Source organism: Mytilus galloprovincialis, chromosome 2 (genome assembly GCF_965363235.1).
Source record: "Mytilus galloprovincialis chromosome 2, xbMytGall1.hap1.1, whole genome shotgun sequence".
Taxonomy (NCBI): domain Eukaryota; kingdom Metazoa; phylum Mollusca; class Bivalvia; order Mytilida; family Mytilidae; genus Mytilus; species Mytilus galloprovincialis.
In genome coordinates this window covers 97,898,743-97,925,201 of record NC_134839.1, presented here as the reverse complement: position 1 = coordinate 97,925,201, position 26,459 = coordinate 97,898,743, and the positions used below count along the sequence as shown (strand labels likewise).

Here is a 26,459-nt window from a genome sequence, read left to right as displayed (position 1 = left end):
ATACCTTCTGTTTTTGTAACAAAAACAGTTATTCATAGTAAATAAATGTATGTAAGTATACAGAAATATATCCGCAGTGACCGCCGTTGATATTAATCCATAAGCGGATCCCAAGGGGGAGGGGGGGGGCTGGGACCCTGCCCCCCATTTCGTTGAAAAAAAATTGTTGATTATATGGGGAATCACTGAAGCATGAGAGGAACGCCCGCCCCCCCCCCCCACCCCACCCCACCCCCCGTTGAGGTCAGTCAGCGCCCCCTCCCTCATGTTCTGGATCCGCCACTGTAAACTAATTGATAGTAAATAGCAAATATTATTCATTTTCGTTTTCCTCCCTAAATAACCCAAACTGAAACACGTTAAGCAAGGATGATACATGCTAGAACTCAAAATGATAGCACAAAGCAAATTTATATACTTTATTCATAGTCTTTGTATGTTCAAAGTACAGAAAAACACAAACCGGAAGACTAATCTGACTTAAAGTTTTGTCCAATGACGGGAAAATATCCGGACGCATTCTTTTTCGTTTTTATCCCAAAATAACCCAAACTGAATGATCATAAGAATGGATGACAAATGCGACTATACATGTTACCTATAGGACACAGAGGCATGATGATTAATTTATTGTGGAAGGAGGAGAAGCGACACCCAAAATGAGGTCTTCTCGTTTAATAGTATAGATTTCAAAATTTCCAATACAAAAAGGGAAATAACTCTCATATGGAGCGTTCATATTGCTTCGGTCGAAACTGGACAAATCATCCGAAGGATATAACGAGCAATTATCAATGAGGAGACAGACAGACAGACACATGTGTCATAATTCGTCCCGTAAATGGGCGTATACAAACTGATTAAGACTTTTCCTGTCATGTAGTAAAGTTATATTTTCCGTTTTCATTAATTGAAATGCTGTTTTTGCTACATGAAGTTTGGTTTCTTGAGTAACCTCAACATAGGAAAAAAATCTGAATTAATAAATCAAACAGTTTCTCAATGAATTGCAATTCTAGATTTATCATTTTTTGATAAAGACAAAAAAAGTCTTCCAGTAATTTTTTCAACCCATCCCAATTTCAGACTCCAAACTTTTAAGAAGAAAATGTTTTAAGGGTTCCGCGGAACCCAGTGTCTCGTCTACTTTATGAATCTAATAAATGTATTAAGGACTTTAACTGTAGATTGTATATGTAATGTTAATATACAGAAAAACAGGAAATATATTTTACAAAATTTCCTTCCAGACACTAGCTTTTGATCATAACCAAGCTTCTGTCCAAGTTTGGTAGAAATCCAGGATAGTTTAAGAAAGTTATAAAAATTTTAAAAATTTTAAAAACTAGAAAGAGAGATAACTAATGATTTCTATTTTTGAAACAATTTTGTTATTAAGAAAAAGAAAAGTGTCATATACCGGTATGAGTGTAAACAATATTTTATTATGAATTTAACACATCTTATACAATATAAATCCACATTGTGGCAAATAAGATTCAGAAACATGCAACACGTGCGTATATTGGTCGGTCTCCTTGTTGAATTGGATGCAATGTACAAAATTGACTAATAAATACATGATCTGTTACATATCAAAAATATCATTTAAGTTTCATGATGAACTGAAAAAAGGAAAATATGCAATTATTTAGATGAAATGCTAACAGGCATATTTTGTAAACCTTTTAAATTTAATTATGAGCATTTTGTACCATAAAAATAAATGAATCTTTGCATTGGTAGTATGTCTAATTGTGTACAAGACATTTTCTTTTTAAATTAATGCTCAATTTGAATTTTTGAACATGTGAATGCAGGCAGAAATATTTAAATATATGAAATCAATTACGTTAGTCATGTTAATACTTGATGAATTATACCTGGATACAATTATAAATTAAATATCACATATATTGGTATTTGACAATTTGAAGAACTAATAACCAGAGACTTGTAAGATCATATAACACAATTGTACTATATATGTCTATGTAATAACTACCAATTTCGTAATAGATTTTATTTTGATTAAGAAAAACAATATTCATGTTTAGTGATTTTGTTTGATCTGTAACATAATAAAATAACCTTTGATATATATATCTGTCTGTCCCAAGTCAGGAGCCTGTAATTCAGTGGTTGTCATTTGTTGATATGTAAATATTAACTTTGTTTTTCGTTCATTTTTTGTACATAAATTAGGCCGTTAGTTTTCTTGTTTGAATTGTTTCACATGACCTTTTATAGCTGAGTGACTATGCGGTAGGGGGTTTGTTCATTGTGGAAAGCCATACAGTGACCTATAGTTGTTAATTTCTGTGTCATTTTAGTCTCTTGTGGATGAGTTGTCTTATTGGTACTCATACCACATCTTCTTTTTTATATTTGATACTTTTTTCTTAATTCTTGTTTTCTTCTTTTTAAGTCTTTCCAACTTTAAAATTAACGTCACTGAATGGCCAAATAAAAATATATGTGTGGTTCCAGTGACCCTACCTTCCCTACTTTTTCGTCTTGAAATTAGCCTACCCTAAAGATTTTATTGTCATTTTTCATTAAGCACTGTTAAAGTCAGAATGATGCTCCCATAGACTCAATGTAAAAAAAAAAAACATAAAATAAAAAAAAAATCCCTACCTACTTACTTTTTTTCAGATGTAACTGGAACCACACATACTATTTTATTTGGCCTAATTAACAAACTAAGAATTTGTATACTATAAAAAGAATCTTACTTAAAAACAATGCAACCAAAAAAAGTGAAATAGATTAAAGCAAAGATAGTTTTAAATTAGATCAAGAATTTGATACTCATAAATCCTTGTATGACATTTAGGCAAACAGCTACAATAAAATTGCAGTTGATTTTTTTTTTTAATTCTTTTTAAATTGATTCAAGAGTAAATACTGGGACTAATGTTAGTAAAATAGTCCCAGGAAAATATGAGTGATAAACCTATCAAAATTCATTTAATAATTTCAGTCATTTTATTTATCTTTTAGTCGATCAATAATAACTTTAAATTGCACAATTCAGTCTGTTGCGAAATCCTATCGTCAGTAAAATCCTTATTTACAGTAGTTTGGACATGTTGGGAAGGGATTAACGAGATAATTTTATTCTAAAATCAACACACATTATATTTGAAATTTAATCTTGATTTTTAATCTTGAATATTATGAGTGTCAAAATACCGTTAATGATTATTATCACTATGGGACACGTGTAAACAAATTTACCGATGACATTTAAATATCTTGATAGACATTCTCGGGACTTTTCTTATTTATTTGAATGAAAAGTCCGATGATTTCGAATTATAATCTTGTTGTCCCTCACTTTCAACCAATAGAAAACCAAGCTTTTGATTGCTGTTCCTAGCAACGACTTTGGATTTCGTATAAATACAAGAAGTTATGAAGCAAACATTATTATACCTTATTTCTCACACGACACCTCAAGTCACAGTGAGCGAAGGCCTTTTTGTTCTTATTTCAGTAACAAAACAACTAAATCGTCAACATGGTAAGTCAATTTCAATATTAAAACTTTTTATTGTTGTTTTTTTTTGTAATTATGTATTTAAGAAAATTTATTATTTCGATACCGAATAGTATAAAGGACAAGTTTCTTTTCTTTAATGTTGTTTTTTTTTCAATTAAAATTAACTGAAATTTAAAAAGAAAAGTAAAATGAAAAAAACATAAACTAGGCATGAAATGGAAGAATAATCTTGGAAAGGGATAACTAATCTAGATACTGCCTTATATGAAACATTTGATGATTTTTTATTGCACTAGTCGATTTGTCTGACTGCTCTTGAGGGTGTTTTATTAGTTTTATGTGTAAAAAAAATAGTATAAACCTTGATTTTTTAATAGTTTTGGTTCAATTCAGAGTTTTTGCTGATATAAAAATATAATTCCTTCATGTATGTCAAATCACAGAATAGCATAACTGGTATTTCCCTTGATTTCTAAGACGGTCATGTCAGCTGAAAATGTTTAATGTCAATTTTTATTGATAATGTCATGTTCATAAATGTTTGTATTTGCTTTTTCAGCGAGAGTGTATTTCCATCCATGTCGGACAGGCCGGAGTCCAGATCGGTAATGCCTGCTGGGAATTGTACTGTTTGGAGCACGGTATCCAACCTGATGGTCAGATGCCCTCAGACAAGACCATTGGTGGTGGTGATGACTCCTTCAACACCTTCTTCAGTGAGACTGGAGCTGGTAAACACGTACCAAGAGCTGTCTTTGTCGATCTGGAGCCAACAGTAGTCGGTAAGTTTAAGATTCAGTACTTTTTTAAAATAACTTATTTTGGTATCACAGAAAAAAATATAGTCGAAAGATATTAGCCTATGATACTTATTCCGTCATATGAGATGAGTGAACGTCAATATAAACTATTCAAATTATATACAACTATTATGTTTAATTTTGTCAAGATTTGTCAGTTATATCAAACTTGGTCATAAATCACGTGATACATTGATTAAATGGACACGTTTACTATCATGATTATACATGTTTAAATTCTTTTGTAATTGCTTTTCATTCATGTTTTATTTAATTGATCACAGTTATTATCCGTATCGTCAAGTATACGCGTAAGTGGTTAATTGATTTTATTTAAAGGTAAACGTCACAAGTTTATTAAACCATTATGATAAGAAGTTCTTGATTGGGGTCCTTCATTTGTGATTCTTTAATTTTCTAGGCCATTTTTCTTTGGTATTTATCTGTTTTCTCATTGTTCTCTTTATATATGTACATGTATTAGCATCACATTACTTTCTGTTCTTATTTTTTTAACCATTTTTCTCTATTTTTTTATATTTTTGCCATTATTATCTACTATAGTGTTCTGTAAACCACCTTCCACACACCCGACGACTGAAACTACCATAGAAAGGTTCTTTTTATTAATCATTTTTTTATTATTTACAATTTCAGATGAGGTCAGAACTGGTACATACCGTCAACTTTTCCACCCAGAACAACTGATCACAGGAAAGGAGGATGCCGCTAACAACTATGCAAGAGGTCACTACACCATTGGTAAGGAAATCGTCGACTTGGTCTTGGACAGAATCCGTAAATTGGCTGATCAATGTACCGGTCTTCAAGGTTTCCTCATTTTCCACAGCTTCGGTGGTGGAACCGGATCTGGATTTACCTCCCTCCTTATGGAACGTCTCAGCGTCGACTATGGAAAGAAATCAAAATTGGAATTCGCTATCTACCCAGCTCCACAGGTCTCCACCGCTGTCGTTGAACCATACAACTCCATCTTGACCACCCATACCACCCTTGAGCACTCCGATTGTGCTTTCATGGTAGACAATGAGGCCATCTACGATATCTGCAGACGTAACTTGGACATCGAGAGACCAACATACACCAACTTGAACAGACTTATTGGTCAGATTGTCAGTTCAATCACTGCATCACTCAGATTCGATGGTGCTCTCAACGTCGATTTGACTGAGTTCCAAACCAACTTGGTACCATACCCACGTATTCATTTCCCATTGGCTACATACGCCCCAGTAATCTCTGCAGAAAAGGCATACCATGAACAGCTCTCTGTTGCCGAGATCACCAATGCTTGTTTCGAACCAGCTAACCAGATGGTAAAATGTGATCCACGTCACGGAAAGTACATGGCCTGTTGTATGTTGTACAGAGGTGATGTTGTACCAAAAGACGTCAACGCTGCCATTGCCACAATCAAGACTAAGAGAACCATCCAGTTCGTCGACTGGTGTCCAACAGGTTTCAAGGTCGGAATCAATTACCAACCACCAACTGTTGTACCAGGAGGTGATTTGGCTAAAGTACAGAGAGCCGTCTGCATGTTGAGCAACACAACCGCCATTGCTGAGGCCTGGGCTCGTCTTGACCACAAATTTGACTTGATGTACGCCAAACGTGCTTTTGTCCATTGGTACGTAGGAGAAGGTATGGAGGAAGGAGAATTCTCAGAAGCCCGTGAAGATTTGGCTGCTCTTGAGAAGGATTACGAAGAAGTTGGAGTTGACTCCGTAGAGGGTGAAGGTGAAGAAGAAGGAGAAGAATATTAAACAGTGATATAAGAACATTACATTTTGAAACTACGATAATATTACCATCACAACAGTGTTATAACAAAACCTTATGCACACGGTAAATAAATAAAACTTTAAAGGATCGTTTACATCTTTGAAAGTTAAAATATGTTGTTAATTGTTGACATAAACTTGCTATAAGACCAAAATTAAAAGTTTATTTTACTGATATATACTAGTATTGCTTATTTTCTGCTTGACTTGGTTTGTTTATGACTACATAACTAATTTGCCTTCTTCAACTAATTTGCCTTCTTCAAAATATTGGTATGCATTGGAATGGTTTATATTTTCCCGAACCTATGTGTTGTGTTAGTTTCTGTTGTTGTTGACAAATTAAAGGGCTAAAAGTTTGTTTCCGTGAGAAACTACTAATTGTTAAAAGAATACACACAAACTAAGAGGTGCGATTTTTTGTGTTTTCAAGTGCAATCTTATCCTACAGTATATTGGTACAAAAGCTAGATTTATCTCTTTCAGTCTTATTAAACAGGACTTGTCTCACATTGTTCATGTCGGTTTCTTTTTAAGCTTAATATACGGTATAGGTTATCTCATTGTTGATGGCCACACATTGATCTATATTTCCTTAACATCACGTCTTTTGAGCTTTTATCTATACTGTATACATTAAGAATAAAGTGCGAGTGCTCCCCTGCTTCGTTTTTTAATAAAGTTGTTATGTAAAAATAACCATTCTATTCACAAGAAGACTAACAAGTACACATTGGCTTTAGTGGGGTGTCGACAGTGTTTAAAAACAACTGAAAGTTCAAACATACCATTTTGATTGGGGACTAACAACCTTTTTTTTACTGTTATTGTTTGCTTTTAGCATCTAGTGGCTTACATTTCATGCACGTTCAGGACGTAAATAAGGGGTTAGGTTTTCCAAAAAAAAAAAAAATACCAACTACATGTATACAACTTTTAAAGACTCAAAATACTGAAGACTTTACACGTTCATATATTCACATTTAGATGTTGTCGACCGTTCTCGTATATCATAACATATCAATGCCTTGCTCATTAGATTCGATATATTCACACGAAAAGACGAAGTAAACAAAGCAATGGAAACAGAACAAAAAGCTTTACCAAAGATCATCAATAGCATGACCAATGTCTTAAGTTATAGGAAAACGTATAAATTTAACAGTAACTACCAAATCTCTGCCCTGAACGGCAACTTCTGAACATAAACAAAACATTAACGTAACCATAAACGAGGTTGCTGATTTCGGAAATGTACACAAAAAGAACAAGGTTTTTGTGTACTCAGCCCTGGCTTCTAATATTTGAAAAAAAACTAGCTTGATATTCAATACAGAGACAAAACGCACAATTAAAATCAACACAGAGAAAGGTACACCACATCATTATGAAAATAAGGGAGCGATATGATTACCAATGAGAAAACAATGCACCAGAGAGTAAAGACGTAAATATAAGCAACTGAAGATCACGGTATTACCTTCAACATCGAGGAAACCATTGTAAAGTAAGATATAAAAGTCTCAGAAATGACAAAACGTTAAACAATTCAAACGAGAAACCTAAAGGCCAGACTTAAGAGAATAAACGAAAAACAAATATGACAGACATCAAAAAACGACTTCCTCTGAATCTCGGGCTTCTGAATTGGGACAAAAACCAAAAGGGGCGGTGTTTAATATGTATTAGAAATCTCAACCCTTCCCTATCCAGAGACAATGGTGTAACAGCACAACAAACTGTAAATTAGATTATTTAGAAGCACAAAAATAAGTACCGATATAAGAGTACTCGCTTTCTTCCCCATGCATGATCTCTTCGTCAAAACCATTGTGATAACTCTTAGAGGTGTCTTATTGGTAATCATATCATATCTCCAAGCCTTATTTGCAATTATTATATTTTCTTTTTACAAGAATTTTGACGAAAAAAAACGAGAATTCATTACTTAACAAGATTTGCCGGAATAAGCATGCTTTACAAACGTGATTATTTTATGTTGATGGTCTTACTTTAAGAATCTAATAAACTTAACATTATCAATGGTCGGTGAAAATGAAGAGAAAAAAAAACTAACTAGACAGACATTAAATACCTTACAATCATTCCATACACAACATAAAGTTGACATATAGCTTATAGTCAGATGAACCAGGCCAGATGAACATGTACGCATAAGCATAAAACATTTCTTTAAAGTCGTTTATATATATATATAAGTATTTTATGCTTATGCTTTGGTGTACATGTCCATCTGTCTGTGTTCATTTTTTAATCCATAGGCGGATTTAGCAGTTTTGGTTGATAATATTAGGAATTACTTAAGCATGACTGGAACGGACACTCTCTTTTGGCAGTCAATGCCCCTCCTCCTTTATGAAAATTTCTGGATCCAACACTTCAATCAGTCCAGTCGGACATACTGCTTATGGTATATTAGAAGAGGGTCTAATTATTGAAACTTGACATTGACAAATGAAATGTGAAAACGGCGAGGTCAAGATCTGAATGATGACCCTGACAGACAAATTAATTACTTACCTTAAAAATATTATAGTATAAGATAAGTGTGCACACGCTGAAATGTCTAATCTACTTTACTGACTGTAGATTTTATGTTGGAAGTCTTTTTAAAAGATAAAGGTTGTACTACAAACTTGACATTTTTTAAACTTGAGATCCATGACAATGTCATTTAAATCATGCCATACAGACATGAACACCTACAAGCAACTATTCCTTATACCAAATATAGTTGACCTATTGATTAAGGTGATTAACAATTATTAACCTATGCAATGTGAAAATGAGGTCAATGCCAGATCATACCTGCCAGACAAACACGTATACCCTTCAATGATTCTATACATCAAATATAACAGACCTATTGCTATTAGTAATTGAGAAACAGACCGAAACCAAAAAACTTAATCATTGACCAATGAAAATTGAAAATGAGGTCATGGTCAGATGATAAATGCCAGACAGACAAGTTCACCTTACAAGCATTCAATAAACCACATACAGCTGATCTATACTTATAGTATCCGAGAAACGGACATAACCACATAACTTTAATCATTTGCTTGATCACCGATTCGTAAAATGAGGTCGAGGTCTGGTTAAATCTGTCAAACAGACAAGTAGATCTTCCAAGAATCCCATGTATACAAGTTGATGCCTTCCGAGTCTTCTTCCTCTGAAATATTAAGCTTCATACAAAGTAGTTTACAGCCGATCCTAGCTGTCTCTTATAATGATATTTTCGTAGCAGGCAAGATAATAAGTAACACTAGCTTCACCTGGGGAAAATGGTAGTCTTCTACTGGTGAGAATATCTAATTGCACAAACTAGTCAGTATTACTTGTGCTCCAGAACATTTTGCGATTTACACTTTGAACCTATCATCTATAGTTAGGTATAACGAGAAAGGGTATTGCCTTTTTATATTTATTGATGATCAAACTTTATAGTCGATGTTGTTTAGATAAAACAATAATCTGTGTTTTTAATACATATATTGATATAGCATAGTTGCACAGGATATTTTTCAATTAGAAGAGGCAACGTGATGGCAAATGCTCACTTAGTCCTTCATAAAAGGTGTGGATAATTCTGGTGCAACAACTCCATAACAGGTTAGTCGATTTCTGATTTTTTTTAGAAATTTCAATATAAGATATAGTCAAAAACTGCAAAAAATCTGTCATTTCAGGGGCAATAACTCAAAAGAGGTTTTGCATTTTTCTCCACTTTGAAGGGAAAACCGTATTGTAGTGCTGGTCATTTATTAAATTCCCCTGTTTAACCTTGCTCCTATAGTTGTGAATTTAAAAGAAAGACTGAAAATTGGTATAAATTATTCATTCAGGGGCAATTTCTTCTTGTTTGGTTGTCAAAATTTCGGAAAGGTTTGGGATAGATGGAACAAATCATGTTATTGCTTTTAGCTATTTTTTTTTTACTAATGTTTAAGATGAATACTTGAAATTTATAACCTTGATTATTGTTTAATTACTAAAGATATTTGCCCTTAATTCACAAGTAAAAATAATAAGTATTGGTGCATCTTTATTTAATAGTATACATATTGTACATTTTTTTTTTATGTCTGGCAATCCCTCGATTGAACTTTGACCTTCTTTTCTGAGAAACAACTATTGATTATTGCAGTAAATATCAATACCTGGGCTTGATGAACATCTAAATTGGATATTTACAATGAGGGAAATAAGGAAGTCGAAAAGAATATAGGGTTATTGCATGAATATTGGGGAATATTGGCCCGAGTAGAATTTTATATTGCACAAGCTTGCAGGTGCAATATATATGTTCTACAAGGGACATTATTCCCCAATATTCATGCAATAACCTTTTTATTGTATAGCAATATAATATTTGAAAGTAAAAATTGGTTTAAACTAAGATTTTGTTGTTGATGATGTCATGAATTTTGATGATTTATTGCACTATTGCAATAATATAGGGTTATTGCATGAATATTGGGGAATATTGTCCGAGTAGAATTTTATATTGCACGAGCTTGTGAGTGCAATATATGTTCTACGAGGGACAATATTCCCCAATATTCATGCAATAACCCTTTTATTGTATAGCAATATAATATTTGACAGTAAAAATTGGTTTAAACTAAGATTTGAACGCTGATGACGTCATGAATTTTGAAAATTTATTGCACTAGTGCAATATTAGAATTTATTGCACGCTAACTTTTGGTTACGTTCTGTGGGAAATATTATATTGCTATACAATAATAGAATTTATTGCACGCTTACTTTTGGTTACTTTGTGTGAGAAATATTATATTGCTATGCAATAACAGAACTTTCTGCACACTATATACAAAGTTCATTGCATGTGGCGGTATGGATTATGACATCTTTACATAACTATTTGAAAGTCATGTTCAGTCTGTTTTATTATACAGATGGAGTATTTGGGGCATTTCAGAACACATACATTTAGAATCTGTTCAAATCAAAGCGTGCTGATACTAACTGGGTGCTTCAAGAACTCTTCAAATCTAGCTATAAATAGAGATGTTGGATGGTCCACAGTCAGAACAACAATATGTTTTTTTTTTAACTCTTAAAATATGACCTGACAAAAAGTCAATGATTTAAAAGACAAGTTAAACAGTACTTTTATATCAATAGAATCTGTAAATACAGAAACAAAATAAGAACGTTCAGACAGTACAAAAATTATCTTCAACCGAGTAATTGCGTAAATCCGTAAAGTTTAGAGACTATCGTAGAACTCTATCAAACTTTTGTTGTGGCTCTGAACCAATTGCTATTGAAACTGGACATTACACCAGGCAATGTAATCACCAAGACATTTCACATACATCTCCACAATATTATACAGACATCCAAACAGAGTTAACGTTTCTTTATTCTACATTGCCTAGAGGTATAGGAGAGGGTTGAGATCTCACAAAGCATGTTTAACCCGGCCACATTTTTGTGACTGTACCAAGTCAGGAGCATCTGGCCTTTGTTGTCTGTTCTATGGTCGGGTTGTTGTCTCTTTGACACATTCCCCATTTCCATTCTCAATTTTATTGTAAGTTTTTTATTTTTATGTTTTAGAGTTAAGTATGATGTCCATTTTCACTGAACTAGTACCCATTTTTATTTAGGAGCCAGCTGAGGTGTATGTTTTTCTTGCTGCATTGAAGACCCATTGATGGCTTTTGGCTGTTATTTGCTCTTGGTTTGGGTTGTTGTATCTGACATATTCCCCATTTCCATTCTTAATTTTATTAACTAGTAAGGTCTAGAAAGGAAAAACATTTTTTAAAAACATTGACCAGGGAGCATTGTTTTATAAATAGTGATGTAACAACACATGTACATAACTGTGACACCGTCCAACATGTGTAGTCAATATAATACTCTAAAAAAGGCTCATCAATAACAATAAAGAATCACATGAAAAATATTAATTTATTATCCTTCACAACTGTGTGAAGGGTTAACTGTACATTCTCTCTCTCACATTCACACTTAAAACATTGTCTGGTCCATTAAAATGAAAGACTTATATAAAATACCAATAAACATCGCGTCAATACATATTCTATTATTTTGATTCCATATACAATTGATTCTTTAAATAAACTTCCATTACACCAAATCTAATTTCCCCGATTTCAATAACTTTTTTCTAAGAAGAGAATTTCATTCTTTAAAGCATAATAGGGAAGTTATCATTGACACTAGCATTTAAAACTGCTAATATTATTGTCAGTCTAACAAAATCCTTAAAAAAAAAAATGAAATTAAAATTCTCTATTTTTTCTCTCAAAAATCGATCTTCAGAATACTTAAATGACATATTTATGAACACAATAAAAATATTTTTTTACCAAATGAAATTAGTATCATTCAACTGATACACTACTTTACAATGATACAAAAATCTACAAGTTACTTACAGACTCCAAAAAGACAATTTCAAAGGAAGAAAATAGAGAATAGATAAGAAAATGTATAGAAAAAGTGAAATAAGTTCAAAGGACTGTGGATTTCTATAGTAAAGGAATAACACTGAATTGAAAATTTGTGCGTCTTCCTTCTTTAATCAAGTTACCAATGTCAATAGGTGAATGAATTTGGTCACCCTGATCATTTAATATCACAAGTGGATGGATTCAAAGACCAACACATATAAGTTGCATAGTTTTTCTGATTTGATCAAGTTTTGATTCTTTGTACTATATTTAATCCTATTCATAAGCCCTTTATCTTAAAAGAAAAAATAATGTCCCACATTGATGTTGGTCGAAAGGACAGATGGGCGATATTGGGGCTTATAGAGTGACAAGAACAGTAATCTATATTCCAAATGTTGTTACTTTAAATAGAAGTTTATAAAACTGACAACAAAAAACTTTCTATTCCGACAATAAATATTTTGGCATACTTGCCACAAATAAAATGTGCTTCTTTTACAGCTGAATATATAAAAGTCTTAATATTACAAGCATAATTCTGTAAAAAATTTCTTAAGATATACAACATTTAAAATCTCATGATTAAGAAACAATTTCTCTAAAATGTAAAGGACATGATTGACCAGATTGAAGAGGGACCAACTCACACTTTTGCATAAAACGTGAATCACACAATCACACATTACCCTTCATTTTACACAAACAACTGACACATTTCACTTTCTGTACAATCATTTCATAAAATACAAATCAGTAACAATTCTCACATATCAAACAGCTTGCTCTTCAGGAGCAAACATAGGGGAGATAATATACTGTAATTTGAAAGACATCTAGAGTTCTCTCCCCTCATTTGCCTTTCTTCCTCATTTTGGCAAAGAAATAAAATTAAATTAAAATTTTCATGTAAGACAACCTAATTACATCTTAACTTGTAAAATCTATTGGGACAATCTTGGCACCAAATATTAGGTTGTACCAGATAACTTGCACATCTTAAAAAGTAAAATCTTTTCCAGATCACCATCAGGAGTGTTAAAAGGATGTGCAAATCACTGATAATACAACACATTCTAGCACTTATTAACTAAAATAAATCTTATTGCTAAAATATAAAAATTTCAATAAAAATTGGACAATTAACAATCTTCATCACACCTATTATTTTCTGGTGTTATTCTAAAAATACAACAAATAAAACCGATGTCATGCTGATGCAGTATAGCCTAGATTCACATCTTTATTAAAGATTTATAATATTGTGACGGGAGTATAGTATGTTCAACTGCCAAGTTTGAATAATATTCTAATGTGTGCTTTTTTGAAAATAAAACCCTTGACTTACTTGTTTTCTTGAAAACTTTTTTTATTCAGTAGTGAGCTTAGTTGTATAAGAAAATCTATTTTCATGAAATAAATATATTGAACTACAAAACTGATGGCTAATTTAACTTTAATTTTAAATTTAATCAAGTTAAAACTAATTAATAATTTCATTTAACAAGACATAATATGACCTACTGGTAATAATCATAAACTTCCAGAGTCCAATATTTGATGCAAACAAAATTTTATAACTTGCACATGTGCATGAAAATATATGTAAATATAGATGTATATACTAACAGGAAGTAGCTTGAACAGAATTCCTCAGCATAGCTTTCTAAGTTGAAATCCAATACGGAATATTCAAAAACATTAATTTTGAGTTAAAATGTATAAAAGATTTAAACATGTATGTGTAAAAAGAGAGTGAAAATGCAAAAGTCCTGAAAAAAAATTATAATAACTTTGGGTTATATTTTTCCAAATGTGATATAATATATATGTTAGGAATGTTATTTGCCAAAAGCTGGAATACATTATTTTCTATGCAAAAATAGATTTTCTTATAACAAGATTTTTTGCAGCTTAGAATTGTTCACAGTATTTCCTAATTACAGAAGTTTGAACAATGAAATGTCAAAATAAATACCATAAGAAGCTTTGTAAGAAAATAACCCCAAACAGACTTGATTTTATACCTCTTTCCTATTATACATGCTGCTTTACCTATCATTCCATCCCATGCCCTTCATTTTCCCCTCTCAATCAAAGTGTGCATAACTAACATGTAAACAGACAATTACACAAGCAGCTAATTACACACAGTCATCAGATTCATGTAACAATTAAATGTCCACATTTTACATGGCTGTATTTATATTCAATCAATAGTTTACCTTTGAGAAGAAAAAATGACATCAATTTACCGTTTGACTTTTTTTTAACACTGAAAATGTTCATATATTCTAGTAAACTGTGTATATGTTCATATATTCTAGTAAACTGTGTATATGTTTTCCAATACCTGATTAAAAACTTTTTTATCAAGAAAAAACCTTCTAAATGTTTTCTTTTTTTTTTTATGTTTCATTGTGTTTAAAGTTTTATAATACTTAGTATTAATAAAATCTATTGTGAATTATTTACAGACGCTGTTGCCGCCTGCATAATACCAAAATATGATCCCAAAATATTATAAATGTATACATGTGAATTGATTACGGTAATCATGCTGAAAATAAACACAGCCATGAATAACAATTTACTGGACTTCACAATTTCATGAATTCAAAACAACAATTAACGCTTTTTTGGTTTTCTCCAGGGTAAAGTTCCCTGAACAAAAGAGTCACAGATTGGCAAGTGTCTCTCCCCGTCACAGTTTATCCCCAAATGTGAACGAAGGCTGACTAGGCTGATTAATGCTAGAATTACTGTTTATTCCAATGTGGTTGTAACTACCAGTAGGTCCTTCAATAGGATGTCTGAAATAGAAACATTTTTTTATAAATCATACTTCAACAATAAAATCTGTTTTTTGTAGGATGGCAAATGTAATTCTTATTGATACATCAATTACTTGATATAAACATATATACCTAAACAATTCTCATGAAGATCTGTTTTTTTAAACAAGTTCACAATAAAAGCAATTCTCCATAAAATTCATGATGTTTCTGAGAAATCAACTAAATTTGGTATACAATGAATAATAATTAATCCACAGTAAAACAAAACCTATTAACATTTTCATGCATAAGCTGATTTAAATCAAAGCACAACAGCGCTGTAAAAACAGTTGACACAAAGTTATGTTTATGCGACAAGAAGTTTTCATCTTTATGTAAAAGAATAACAACTGACACAAGATAAATACAATCAAATTCACAGAAAAGACTATAAACATCTGTTTTTATAATATTTCAGAATCATAGGGTAAAGTGGTGAGGCTTGTTTTCTCAATGGCTCTAAAATGGTTGATGTTATCTTGCTGTCTGCATCCTATTTATATAATTCTTTATTTATATTGTTCAAATCCAATGTTATTTCATGCTTGGGAATACCATTACAGTTGTTTCAGTTTATGTCCTAAATTGTCATTTATAGTTACATAATATAATTTTTCCACTTGTCAGGAGCTACCAACTAAATATCTAGCACTGTTGCATATCTAAAGAAAAAAAAAGAAAAAGGAAAATAAATTATCGTCTAGAAATTAAAGTAAAATAAGGAAAACCAATCTAATATATTGATTGTTTTTAATTACAAAATGTATAAATTTAACAAATGTAAGCATCATAAATTGAAACAACATAGTGGCATGAAAGTATATACTTGTATCTGAGGGGATAAAACCAAATGTCTTTTAATGTAAAATGAATGCCTTTTTTCACATTTTGTACTCCCAGTCATCTGTGCCATACATTTATTTATTAGCATAAGAATACAGATTTTGGTCATTGTTAGCCTCCGATCTGTGTTTGAATGAATTTTGCAATGATGGATGAAGGGAAATTTACAAATTGTAAACATTTTTTATTTGAGTTGGACAGGAATATGATGCTTTAAATGCAATAATGGATAAAAAGTTAAGGTGAAAGGCAGTTACAATAACATCTGATGAAACAAAACACTTTGCAGAAAAATCTGAACGATTTGATGTACTCTCAAGTTACAACCACATGCATGGTCTTGAAATTAAATTGTTTAATACATTTCACTAAATAACAAAACTTTTATCATAAAAGAATCTCTATTTTTTTACTTTGACCAGTGTGGCATGATTCTCTGTCACAAATATGTCAGTTTTATGATAGCATAAAGGCAAAAGCAAGGGTAGGTTTAAGATAGTCATGGGTACTGTAAATTCAGAAATTATTGCAATGTTTTTATTATTGCCAAAATTTGTGACAGAGTTATAATGGTTAATGGCAATAATTTAAACTCACATTTTGAAACTTTTTATATGAATCAAACAGAATTTTCTCATGTTGCAAAAATAGAAATCCCATTTAGGTCTAAAATGACAAAATCACAATAATAAATGCACGCAATAATTTCTGAATTTACCCTAGTTTTACAATACTTACCCTTTAGATCTTATAGATGTAGGTTTAAGATAGTCATGTAATGACAACTGCATCACATCTGGTCTTTCCTCTTTCTTATACCTGAGACATGCCCTAATAAAATTCTGCAATTCAAAGAGAATAATATGATACAAATTCTCAATACTCCTGGATATTACTGGTAACATATCTTTATACCGGACACTAAATTTGCATGGTCAGATTAAAAAGTTCAAATGGGAGGGGCAAGGCATAAGGTTTTGCCAAATTTTCTGTATTAAGGTTTGTCACATAGAACTATGAACCACTAGCCCACCATTTTATCTTTTTTTTTCTTTCTATCTCTTCAATATTACATTCCATTACAATTCTTTTTGAACTAACTAGAACTGTGTGTCAACTTACAAAATGATATATCACCATTTACAGGAGAACAGTACTAAATATTGCAATATTGGAATAAGTAATTTTTTCATCTCCCATTTAACAGATGCGACAAGGATTATATTCCTTTAAATGCATCCTAAGGTAATGATCTACATGCAAAATTTCATCAATATCCATTTAGCAGTTTATGAGGAGTCTCATTGCCAATAGAATGCATTACTGAAGTAAATTCCACTAACCCCTTATTGCATGTAGTCACATCCTTACATAGTGTTCTTAAATTTCATCAATATTAATTTAGCAACTAATGAATTAGGCTGACAAAGCACATGCAATTTACTTTTTAGCCTAGCTCTTATAGTTTTTGAAAAAATAGCAGGAAAAAGTCACTAAAAAATAATAATCAATTTTTATGAGGGGCAATAACTCATATACAGGTGGATAGATTTAGTTTCCATTTCAGAGTGGATAGACTTTGTTATGCTGACCATTTTTACCAGTTTTATCTGACTGCTGTAGATTTAAAATAATAAGTCAAAACTGTTGCTCTACTTTATGAGACGGTGGCCATGTTGGTTGATCAACCTTGATGAAATCACAAACTTTATAGTTATAATCAATATGTACACAAATATGATATACCTATAAGCTGTATAGCTTCTGGTTTGAACTAAACATTAACATAGTTAACTTGACATCCTATTTATGAATCAGAAAAACTTCAATCGATTGAAAACTTTCAGAGGAGAACATTTTGAAAGAAGGTTTACAGACAACGGACACTAAGTGATTACAAAAGTTCACTTGGCCCTTTAAGCTAAAATGTTCAAAGCATCACAAGTTTTTTTATGAAGTGTGGACAAACAGATTACTGTATACAATAAAAATTCAATCTATGAAGGACTCACAAAAATTGTTTACACTACAACTCAACAGTATCAACGTCTTAAGAGAATGAACTATAACACATAAGAGTCCAGCAGTTAGTAGACATGCATTTGTTGTTGGCGATACATGTTCCATGTGTTCAAAGAAGTTGATGTTACTGGTTTTACTTGACTGGACCATTTTCAAAACACTATGTTAAATTTAAATTTGTCTACAATGGGGATATTTTTAAAATTACCTTTGCCTCAGAACTGACTGGAGGTTTTGATGGAAAATCCACCTCTGTTGCTTTAAGAATTGTATTTTCTTCTAAAATGGCAGCTTGGGATAAATTATGGCCAAACGGCTGAAAAGAACAAAAACATTAATTGTAGTATGACCAGCACATTTTATAAATGTAACAAGATTGCACAGAAAATAAATAATCACGAGTTAATTAATCTGAACTAAACCTTCATGCATTCCTAAAATCTGAAATCATACACTTCTAATATAAAGCTTGAAACAAAGTGCTTGTGAGCACTGAATGTAATGATTGCATTTATTTTGCATTGGAAATGAAAAAAAAATAAAAAATTGCATTGCATTGAACTTTGGAAGGCATAATGTTCAATAAAATTGGAGGTTTAATTGTATTTTGTTCAACTACTATTATAGACAAAGGAAGATAACTTCAATTTAAATATTATTCAATAATATTTTTAAAACAGATACTAGATTAAATGCACCATGCACAATTCATATACTTTTCTTGACAGGTATGATTATACACAATAATCATTTTGTTACTTGAATATCTGAGTATATATTTTATTGATAGATTTCTTGAAATGAAGATGAATTTGCTGTATAGAATGCTGTGTTCTGTGCACTGTTTTGTGCATCTCAAAAGTAGTGATTAAATTTTGACATTGATAACTGTCATGTTATATTAGGATTTTATTTCTTACTTGAAGAATAATTTTATTCAATCTCCAAGCAAACAACTCCAACACAAATGTCCATTTTGATCTTGGGCTGTGTATAAAGTACAACTAATTTGTTCTTTAAATTTAAAATATCTTTCTTCTATTGTCTAGTAAACTTACCTTTTTACCATATAAACATTGATAAAATATGACACCAACTGACCACACATCCACCTTGGAAGATATTTTTGGTGGATTTTTCCCAACAACAAAACATTCTGGTGGCAAGTACCTAAATCAGATCAAAATAATTGGTACATCAGAATACAAGAAAATGTGTCCATAAGACACATATGTTTGTAAAAATATCCAAAAGTCAACATGCTTATTTTAACCTATTGATGCTTTTATTCTTTGAAACTAAATAAAATTTGTCATTATGTTAAAATTAAAGATTAGTTAGGGGTTTGAGAACTCTCATTGTAAACAAACAGTAAAAATTTGCAAACAGTGAAGGTGATGCAGCCAAATCTTGTTTTTGATCTGTGGTTGGTGGTTATGAGCATTGAATATTCTTTTCAAGACATTTGGTTGTGGCAAGGTCAAGTGAAAATATTCCTCGATCAATTTACCAGCAAATTTCCTGTGAAGTTTTAGGGATCTGAGCTGGAGGAGTTGATGACACAAATTAGGAATCTGATTCTATAACTCCTGATCTTTTTATTGATCCTCTCTATCATGGGTGTGGTCATCAGAAATACAGCTGGCTGGGCCATTATCAATATTTCTTAAAACTGCTTTTTTTTTTTTAAAATTCATGCACATTTTTCCATTGCTAAAAAAGGTATATTTTGGCAAAAGAATCATTGCGAATAACAGATCTAAATATAGCAACAAATTGTCTTCTGAAATATTTCATTTCCCTGCAAACTGAACTATGACCTACCAGTATGTTCCTGCCCCTTGAGATGTGAGATCCATGCCATCAGAGGTAATGTTCTCATCATCCATAATTTTACTGAGACCAAAATCAGTGATTTTGATCTCACCGCTAACAGACCCGCTACCAAGTAATATATTTCCTGTAATAAAAAAATCACCAATTAACGACAATTACGACAAATTATGATACACATACAATACTTTTAATATTCATTTTACATATTATACTATTCAACTCCTTTATAGACCAGTGGTTTGTTGTGGCAAGGATATCCAGTGGTTAAGTTCATGAAGTATTTATTTTGAAAAGGTTTATCTACTAAAGCCTACATCCTTACAATTACTACATGAGCAACATATACACATTCTTAAGGTAAGAATTGTCAGTTAGCTGCCTATCTGAGGATCTCTTTGTCATGAAAGATCATTAATATAAATACTGACTTGATTTACAGTTGTAGTTTAATATCCAGTAGCATCAATACAAAATCAACTATACAATACAATTGGTAAGTTTTGTAAAACATGTCCACCTACAGATCACATCCGTTGTTAAGTGTATGGCTTTCTTCTTACGTAAGGTATTGAATTAAAGCCTCTTCTGATCACACATTTAATGTCAAGAAAGCTTCTGTTTGCATCTGTGTATTCAGATCAAAGAAAATATTTAACTCTGCAGTGTGTATAGGTAATTAAAATTGTGAGTGGAAATGGGGAATGTGTCAAAGAGAATACAACCAGACCAAAGAGCAGATAACAGCCAAAGGCCACCAATGGGTCTTCAATGTAGTGAGAAAATCCCACAACCGGATGGGAGCTTCAGCTGGCCCCTAAACAATGATATGTATATAGGTGTATTTAGAATAAAGTCAAGAATTTTTTTCTTCAGTAAATATTGGCTTATTCATTCCAAAAAATGTATATAGGTGTATTTTGAATAAAGTAAAGAATTTTTTTTCTTCAGTAAATATTGGCTTGTTCAGTCCAAAAAAAAAATTCCAAAAAAAAAATGAGACAAATTTTGTTTATATTGGTGTATTCAGACAAAAAATAAGAACTTCACTCTTCAGTGTTGGTGTATTCAGATAAAAGCAAAGACTAAACTTAATAACATTGAACTTACCTGGTTTAAGGTCATAATGAATCACAGGTGGTTTGATCTCATTTAAATATTTCAGAGCACTAACAGTTTGGGAGACAATGGACCGAGCCTCTTTCTCCGGAATGGATTTATTTTGTTTAAGATAAAAGTCCAGATCATTCCCTTCACAGTATTCCAGTACTGTACAAAATCTGAAAACATTCAATCCAAATTAGTTACATAAGCAATTCTGTTTCATTCTTTGTTTCACTTTATTATAAAAATAATTTCATCGTGTTCTTTTAACCAAAACTTGTGATCTTGAAAGACAATTAATATTTATACTTAAACAATACCACAAGTTCAGACAAGTAATATTTAAACTTATACAATGCAATGCTTCAGACTATCATTTCAAATAATATTTGTATGTTTCAAATCTAGACCATATGCTGTTGTTTAACATCTTTGGTTGACTTAACCTGTCTGCACTCCGACTAAACCTTATATAAAAAAGAAGATGTGGTATGATTGCCAATGAGACAACTATCCACAAAAGACCAAAATGACACAGACATTAACAACTATAGGTCACCGTACGGCCTTCAACAATGAGCAAAGCCCATACCGCATAGTCAGCTATAAAAGACCCCGATAAGAAATGTAAAACAATTCAAATGAGAAAACTAACGGCCTTATTTATGTAAAAAAATGAATGAAAAACAAATATGTAACACATAAACAAACGACAACCACTGAATATACAGGCTCCTGACTTGGGACAGGCACATACATAAATAATGTGGCGGGGTTAAACATGTTAGCAGGATCCCAACCCTCCCCCTAACCTGGGACAGTGGTATAACAGTACAACGTTATAAACTTCTTAACACTTAATGTGCATTAAAAGAGTACTAGAGCACACCCGCAAAATCGTGGGCATTTAGAGCTTGCTTGAAAGTATGCAAACTGTTGTAGGGAGAACTTTTGTAAAAGATTTTTTGTCTGGAAAATTTCAGAAAAGGTATCAAGATTCATAAGTATTTGGAAACAGTTTAAGCCCTCTCCCTTGCTTCCAAAGTCTGTTATTTTTTTCTGTTACATTCCATTATTTTCGCGTTTCTATATACTATGAACATACATGTACTATATTTAAAGTGTATTTGATATTAACTATTGAATTCAAGTTTCTTCTCTTAGGCGATCACTGCTTAATTAATGACAACATCAAAAGTTCAATGAAGGATAAAAAAAAAACTTAATTCACATAGTTTTTTCACTGACCCCCCCCCCCCCCTTCCCCTCCCCCACTTAACTTAATTTGGAAAAAAATTGATTGACCAATATGGATATATGTTAAAATCAATGTCGATAAACAAAACTTGCAGCAGTTAAACCCTCACCCCCAAACTATTTGATTTAATTTTTTTATCCTACATAGATCTTTTGATGTCATCCCTTATATAGAGTCTATATCAAAGTGACTGATGATAATTATTGTCCTGTCCTGGAGTACTCATATGAAATTTATGTGCAAGTTTTAATCTAGGAGTCCTGTTTGACTTAAAGCGAAATCGCGGGTATTTCAAGCTTGGTTGAAAGTATGTTAACTATTTTAGGATGATTTTTTGTAAAAGATTCTGGAGAAGTTAAGAAATGATATCAAAAGTCATATATGTACATGTCGTACATGGAGATAGGACAATATTTTTAAGCCCTCTCTCTTTTTTTTAAAGTCCGTATTTATTTTGTTTTCTGTTATATTCGATCAATTCCATTATTTTCACGTTTCTGTATACTATGAACATATGTATCTATATTATAAATATTAAAGTGTATTAAATTTTCTATTAACTATTAATTCTAAGTTTCTTCTCCATGGCGATCACTGCTATATTATATAGACAGTCTCTATATATTAAAGTAGTATATTAATCATAGTATACATGCAGATAAACGCTAAAATAACTGTCCTGTCCCCGTCCGAGTACTTATGAAAATTATGAGCAAGTTTAAAGCGAGGTATAATAGAGAACTGGTTCTTACGATCTATACACCATGATATGGACAACTTCCTGATTGGCTTATTTATTTTTTTTATCTATCATACGATTGGTTCTCAATATTAAATCCGGAAGTCATATCTGACTTAAAAGTCTGTTTGAATACGGAATCAATATCTGGACACCTTCATTTTCGTTTTTTCCCCAAAATAACCCAAACTGAAGTCATAAGACTGGATGACAAATGCGACTATGCACTGTACCTATAGGACACAGAGTTATGATGATTAATTTATTAGGGAAGGAGGAGAAGCCACACAAAAAAATGAGGTCTTCTTGTTTAATAGTATCGATTCTCATTTTCAAAACACCCTTGCTATGATCATGATGATAAGGAATTGTAAAGTCAGAAATGTCACTCCTAAATTAGCGATACGTAGGGTATTCTCTCCATTAAAAGATAATTCTACGAGGTGTTTAGAGTAATTTAAGCATCTTATTGGTTAAATTAATATAGGGAAATCCCTATCTGGTATTTCCTTCATTCCAACATGACTTAATTAAAATGGCAGATGATGTAGTTTTCAGACATGAATATTTTTGGAATTCCCACTCAAAAATCTATATCAGGATTCTGATGCCAATACTTATACAACTGAATATTAAAAATCATTGCCCGACTGTAAAGTTACCTCATTGTATATATTTTAATGTTATTCATTAACGGACACATATTATGCCAAAAACTTAACTTTGTTATTAAAATCAGATACTTACGAATTATTGTCAATCTCAAACACATCATATAACTTGACAATTCTGGGGTGATCCAGACTTTTGTGTATGTTATACTCTCGAAGAGCATGTCTGAAATAATAAGATAATATACAAATTGAAATATTGAATCTGATATTTTATAGATGTAATTGGACCTTAAAGAAAAACATGAATAAAACGATTTTGAATTATAAGCTCTACCTAAGTAAAATATTAGGTTTGGGATGTGTAGTAACACTTAACTGTTACATGTGAAGTAGCACTTAGTTTAACGAACAAATACAGTTCTTTCCATTATAATGTAAAAATAAACAAAATACTGACCAATATTTTCATTTTAAAATTTTATAAATCACTAATTCCGCAAATCGTTGTTCTCATTTTCATGTCATTGGTCACCTATGGCACAGACATTCAAACATCCAACCTTTTAAGGGCTTTTGATATGTTCAAAATATTTGATTGTGTTGTATTTTGAGTTTTATTTGTTTGATTTTTACTCCATGCCAACTAATAAATGCTGTAATGGTTTCATCAAATCTTATGCGTTCTAGTATTGAAGTAGTAATTTTATTTCAAACATAAAATTAATTTAAATACTTCGAAAATAATGAATATTTAACAAGATTTTTAAGCGGCTAATACTTGACAGTCACGTTTTAACCAAAACATGAACAACTATCTTTAACATTGGTAAATGTCAGTCTATCAATACTCAGACTTACTTGATATAGTTAGCCTTTTTGTCATCCTTCCACTCTCTATTGAGTTGGTGGATTTTACAGGCCACATATCTCTGCTCCTTCAAGTCAAATCCCTAAAATATTTGAACAATTCGTTATTATTACAATGATACTGAATTCAAATAGTGTTTTGTCTCAATTCTTCTTCACATAGAAATACTCAAATATTTTGCAAAATGAAAGTGTATCTTAATAGAAACAATATTGTTATGAATCATGCTTAAAAAAAAAATATATCTTCAAAATTGATTTTGAATGAAGACAGTGTAAAAATAAATGGAAATATTTTAGATCCAAAGTGACTGAATTTACTACCTTCTTCCTTTGGAAATCTGATTTGGATTATTTCTAATGTCCGTAGATAAGAGTATCTGTTGAATATCGACATAAGTTTGTTCAAATAACCAGAATCTACTGTATCAACATAACTTTGTTCATAAATTGACTTCTGTGTGATCTTACTGTATTACAATATCTCTAACAAATCCCCTAACTTAAATATGGAAAAAACATTCCAACAGTGACCTAGCACCACATTCATTTATGAATGTGTGAAGTGCACAAGTTATTTATCTGTGTGTATTTTCAAGGTAAAAAAAATGAAGATTTTTCTTTCTTTTGAATTCATGGATAATTTATCCTTTAATTACATTGTCATTGACCATGTGGACTTTTAACAGAATCAAAGTAGTTTTTCATAAGCATTCTCAATTGTTTTGAAAAATCATTCACAACATCCTTAAAACACACAATGTTGTATGTCAGAGGAATGAAATTAGTGCATATGCTTCACATGTAAAATTATTGGTGAATTATTATTAACCTTGAAAAGTCACAGTATTTCATTACACCAATGTTATAATTACTGACTAAGATCATTTTTGACAAAAATATGTGATTAATTCAATATTTGATAGGTTCAAAGTTCTGATGCTAAGCAATACACTACTGACAAGTTGTAAACAGATAAGATAGAGTAATCAAAGAGCTGAATAGCTCTGAGGGGAAAGACGGCCCTTGTTTCTATTTCATTTTTTTGGGGTGGGGGTTGGGGGTTATCTTTTGATAGTCTTCATATAAAGAATGAAAAAAAGAACAGCTAGAACATGTGGAAGGTTGACACTATTGGAATCAATTGTTGTTTAATGTAATTTCGTTTCTTTAGTTTAGGATTCAATTTAGACCAATGGAAGAGATCTGCATCTTCTAAATCTAAACATTCAATTAAAGTTGATAGTTAATTATCTAAAATTCAACTAGTTGAATTCTGTCATTTAACAACAACTACAATTATTTTTGAAATCTTAATAGTGTACGACTGAACTGTAGGCTAGGGCCATTTTCCATTTTTTGTGACAGTACTCTTTAAATTTTTAATTTTTTTCTTAAGAAAGTTAGGACTGAAAAATCTATTCAGTTTTAAATTTCCATTGATAAAGTTCCCAGTTATATCTCTCATCACAGGGATACAGGTACTAATAAAAATAACAATATGATTGATGTAAACTGTGTGAAGCTTGTTTCCAAATCCTACATTTTGAAATATTTGTAAAATTTCATGAATAAATAGGTTTAAACTACAAAATGCAACATTTGTAATTTTTTTGTAACTATTACAATGATTATGTTGGTACACAAAATTTAGTTTTAATGAAAGACTACTTATCATATACTAAATGTCACATTTAAAGTGTTTATTTTAGTGGATAATTAGCTCATAAATTGAGGTGCTCCTGAATTG

At 31.5% G+C, this 26,459-nt stretch overlaps 2 protein-coding genes across 7 annotated transcripts in view; one reads left to right on the top strand and one right to left on the bottom strand.

Annotated features, from left to right (window-relative positions):
• The first annotated feature begins 3,388 nt into the window (after window positions 1–3,388).
• LOC143065038 (tubulin alpha-1A chain) lies at window positions 3,389–6,290 on the top strand. 2 transcript variants are annotated; one of them, XM_076238333.1, is made up of 3 exons: window positions 3,389–3,529; window positions 4,068–4,290; window positions 4,966–6,290. In XM_076238333.1, the coding sequence occupies exons 1-3, from the start codon at window positions 3,527–3,529 to the stop codon at window positions 6,093–6,095; spliced, it is 1,356 nt and encodes a 451-aa protein (XP_076094448.1). In that variant the 5' UTR covers window positions 3,389–3,526; the 3' UTR covers window positions 6,096–6,290. The 2 variants fall into 2 exon arrangements, with proteins under 2 accessions (XP_076094448.1, XP_076094449.1); XM_076238334.1 differs by lacking the exon at window positions 3,389–3,529 and having other exon boundaries at window positions 4,091–4,290.
• Window positions 6,291–12,067: 5,777 nt separating this feature from the next.
• Window positions 12,068–26,459, bottom strand: part of LOC143065036 (serine/threonine-protein kinase tousled-like 2) — a 38,171-nt gene continuing 23,779 nt past the window's right edge. For 4 of the 5 annotated variants that reach the window (XM_076238332.1, XM_076238328.1, XM_076238329.1 and 1 more), the window contains exons 14-21: window positions 24,701–24,792; window positions 23,976–24,065; window positions 21,238–21,407; window positions 20,119–20,254; window positions 19,353–19,464; window positions 18,503–18,610; window positions 17,011–17,114; window positions 12,068–15,405 (exon numbers count right to left, since the gene is read on the bottom strand). In XM_076238332.1, the coding sequence (XP_076094447.1) occupies window positions 15,297–15,405; window positions 17,011–17,114; window positions 18,503–18,610; window positions 19,353–19,464; window positions 20,119–20,254; window positions 21,238–21,407; window positions 23,976–24,065; window positions 24,701–24,792 (921 nt within the window). In that variant the 3' untranslated portion in view covers window positions 12,068–15,296. Of the gene's footprint in view, window positions 15,406–16,031; window positions 16,092–17,010; window positions 17,115–18,502; window positions 18,611–19,352; window positions 19,465–20,118; window positions 20,255–21,237; window positions 21,408–23,975; window positions 24,066–24,700; window positions 24,793–26,459 lie in introns of all 5 variants that reach the window. The other variant, XM_076238330.1, reaches the window with a different exon arrangement.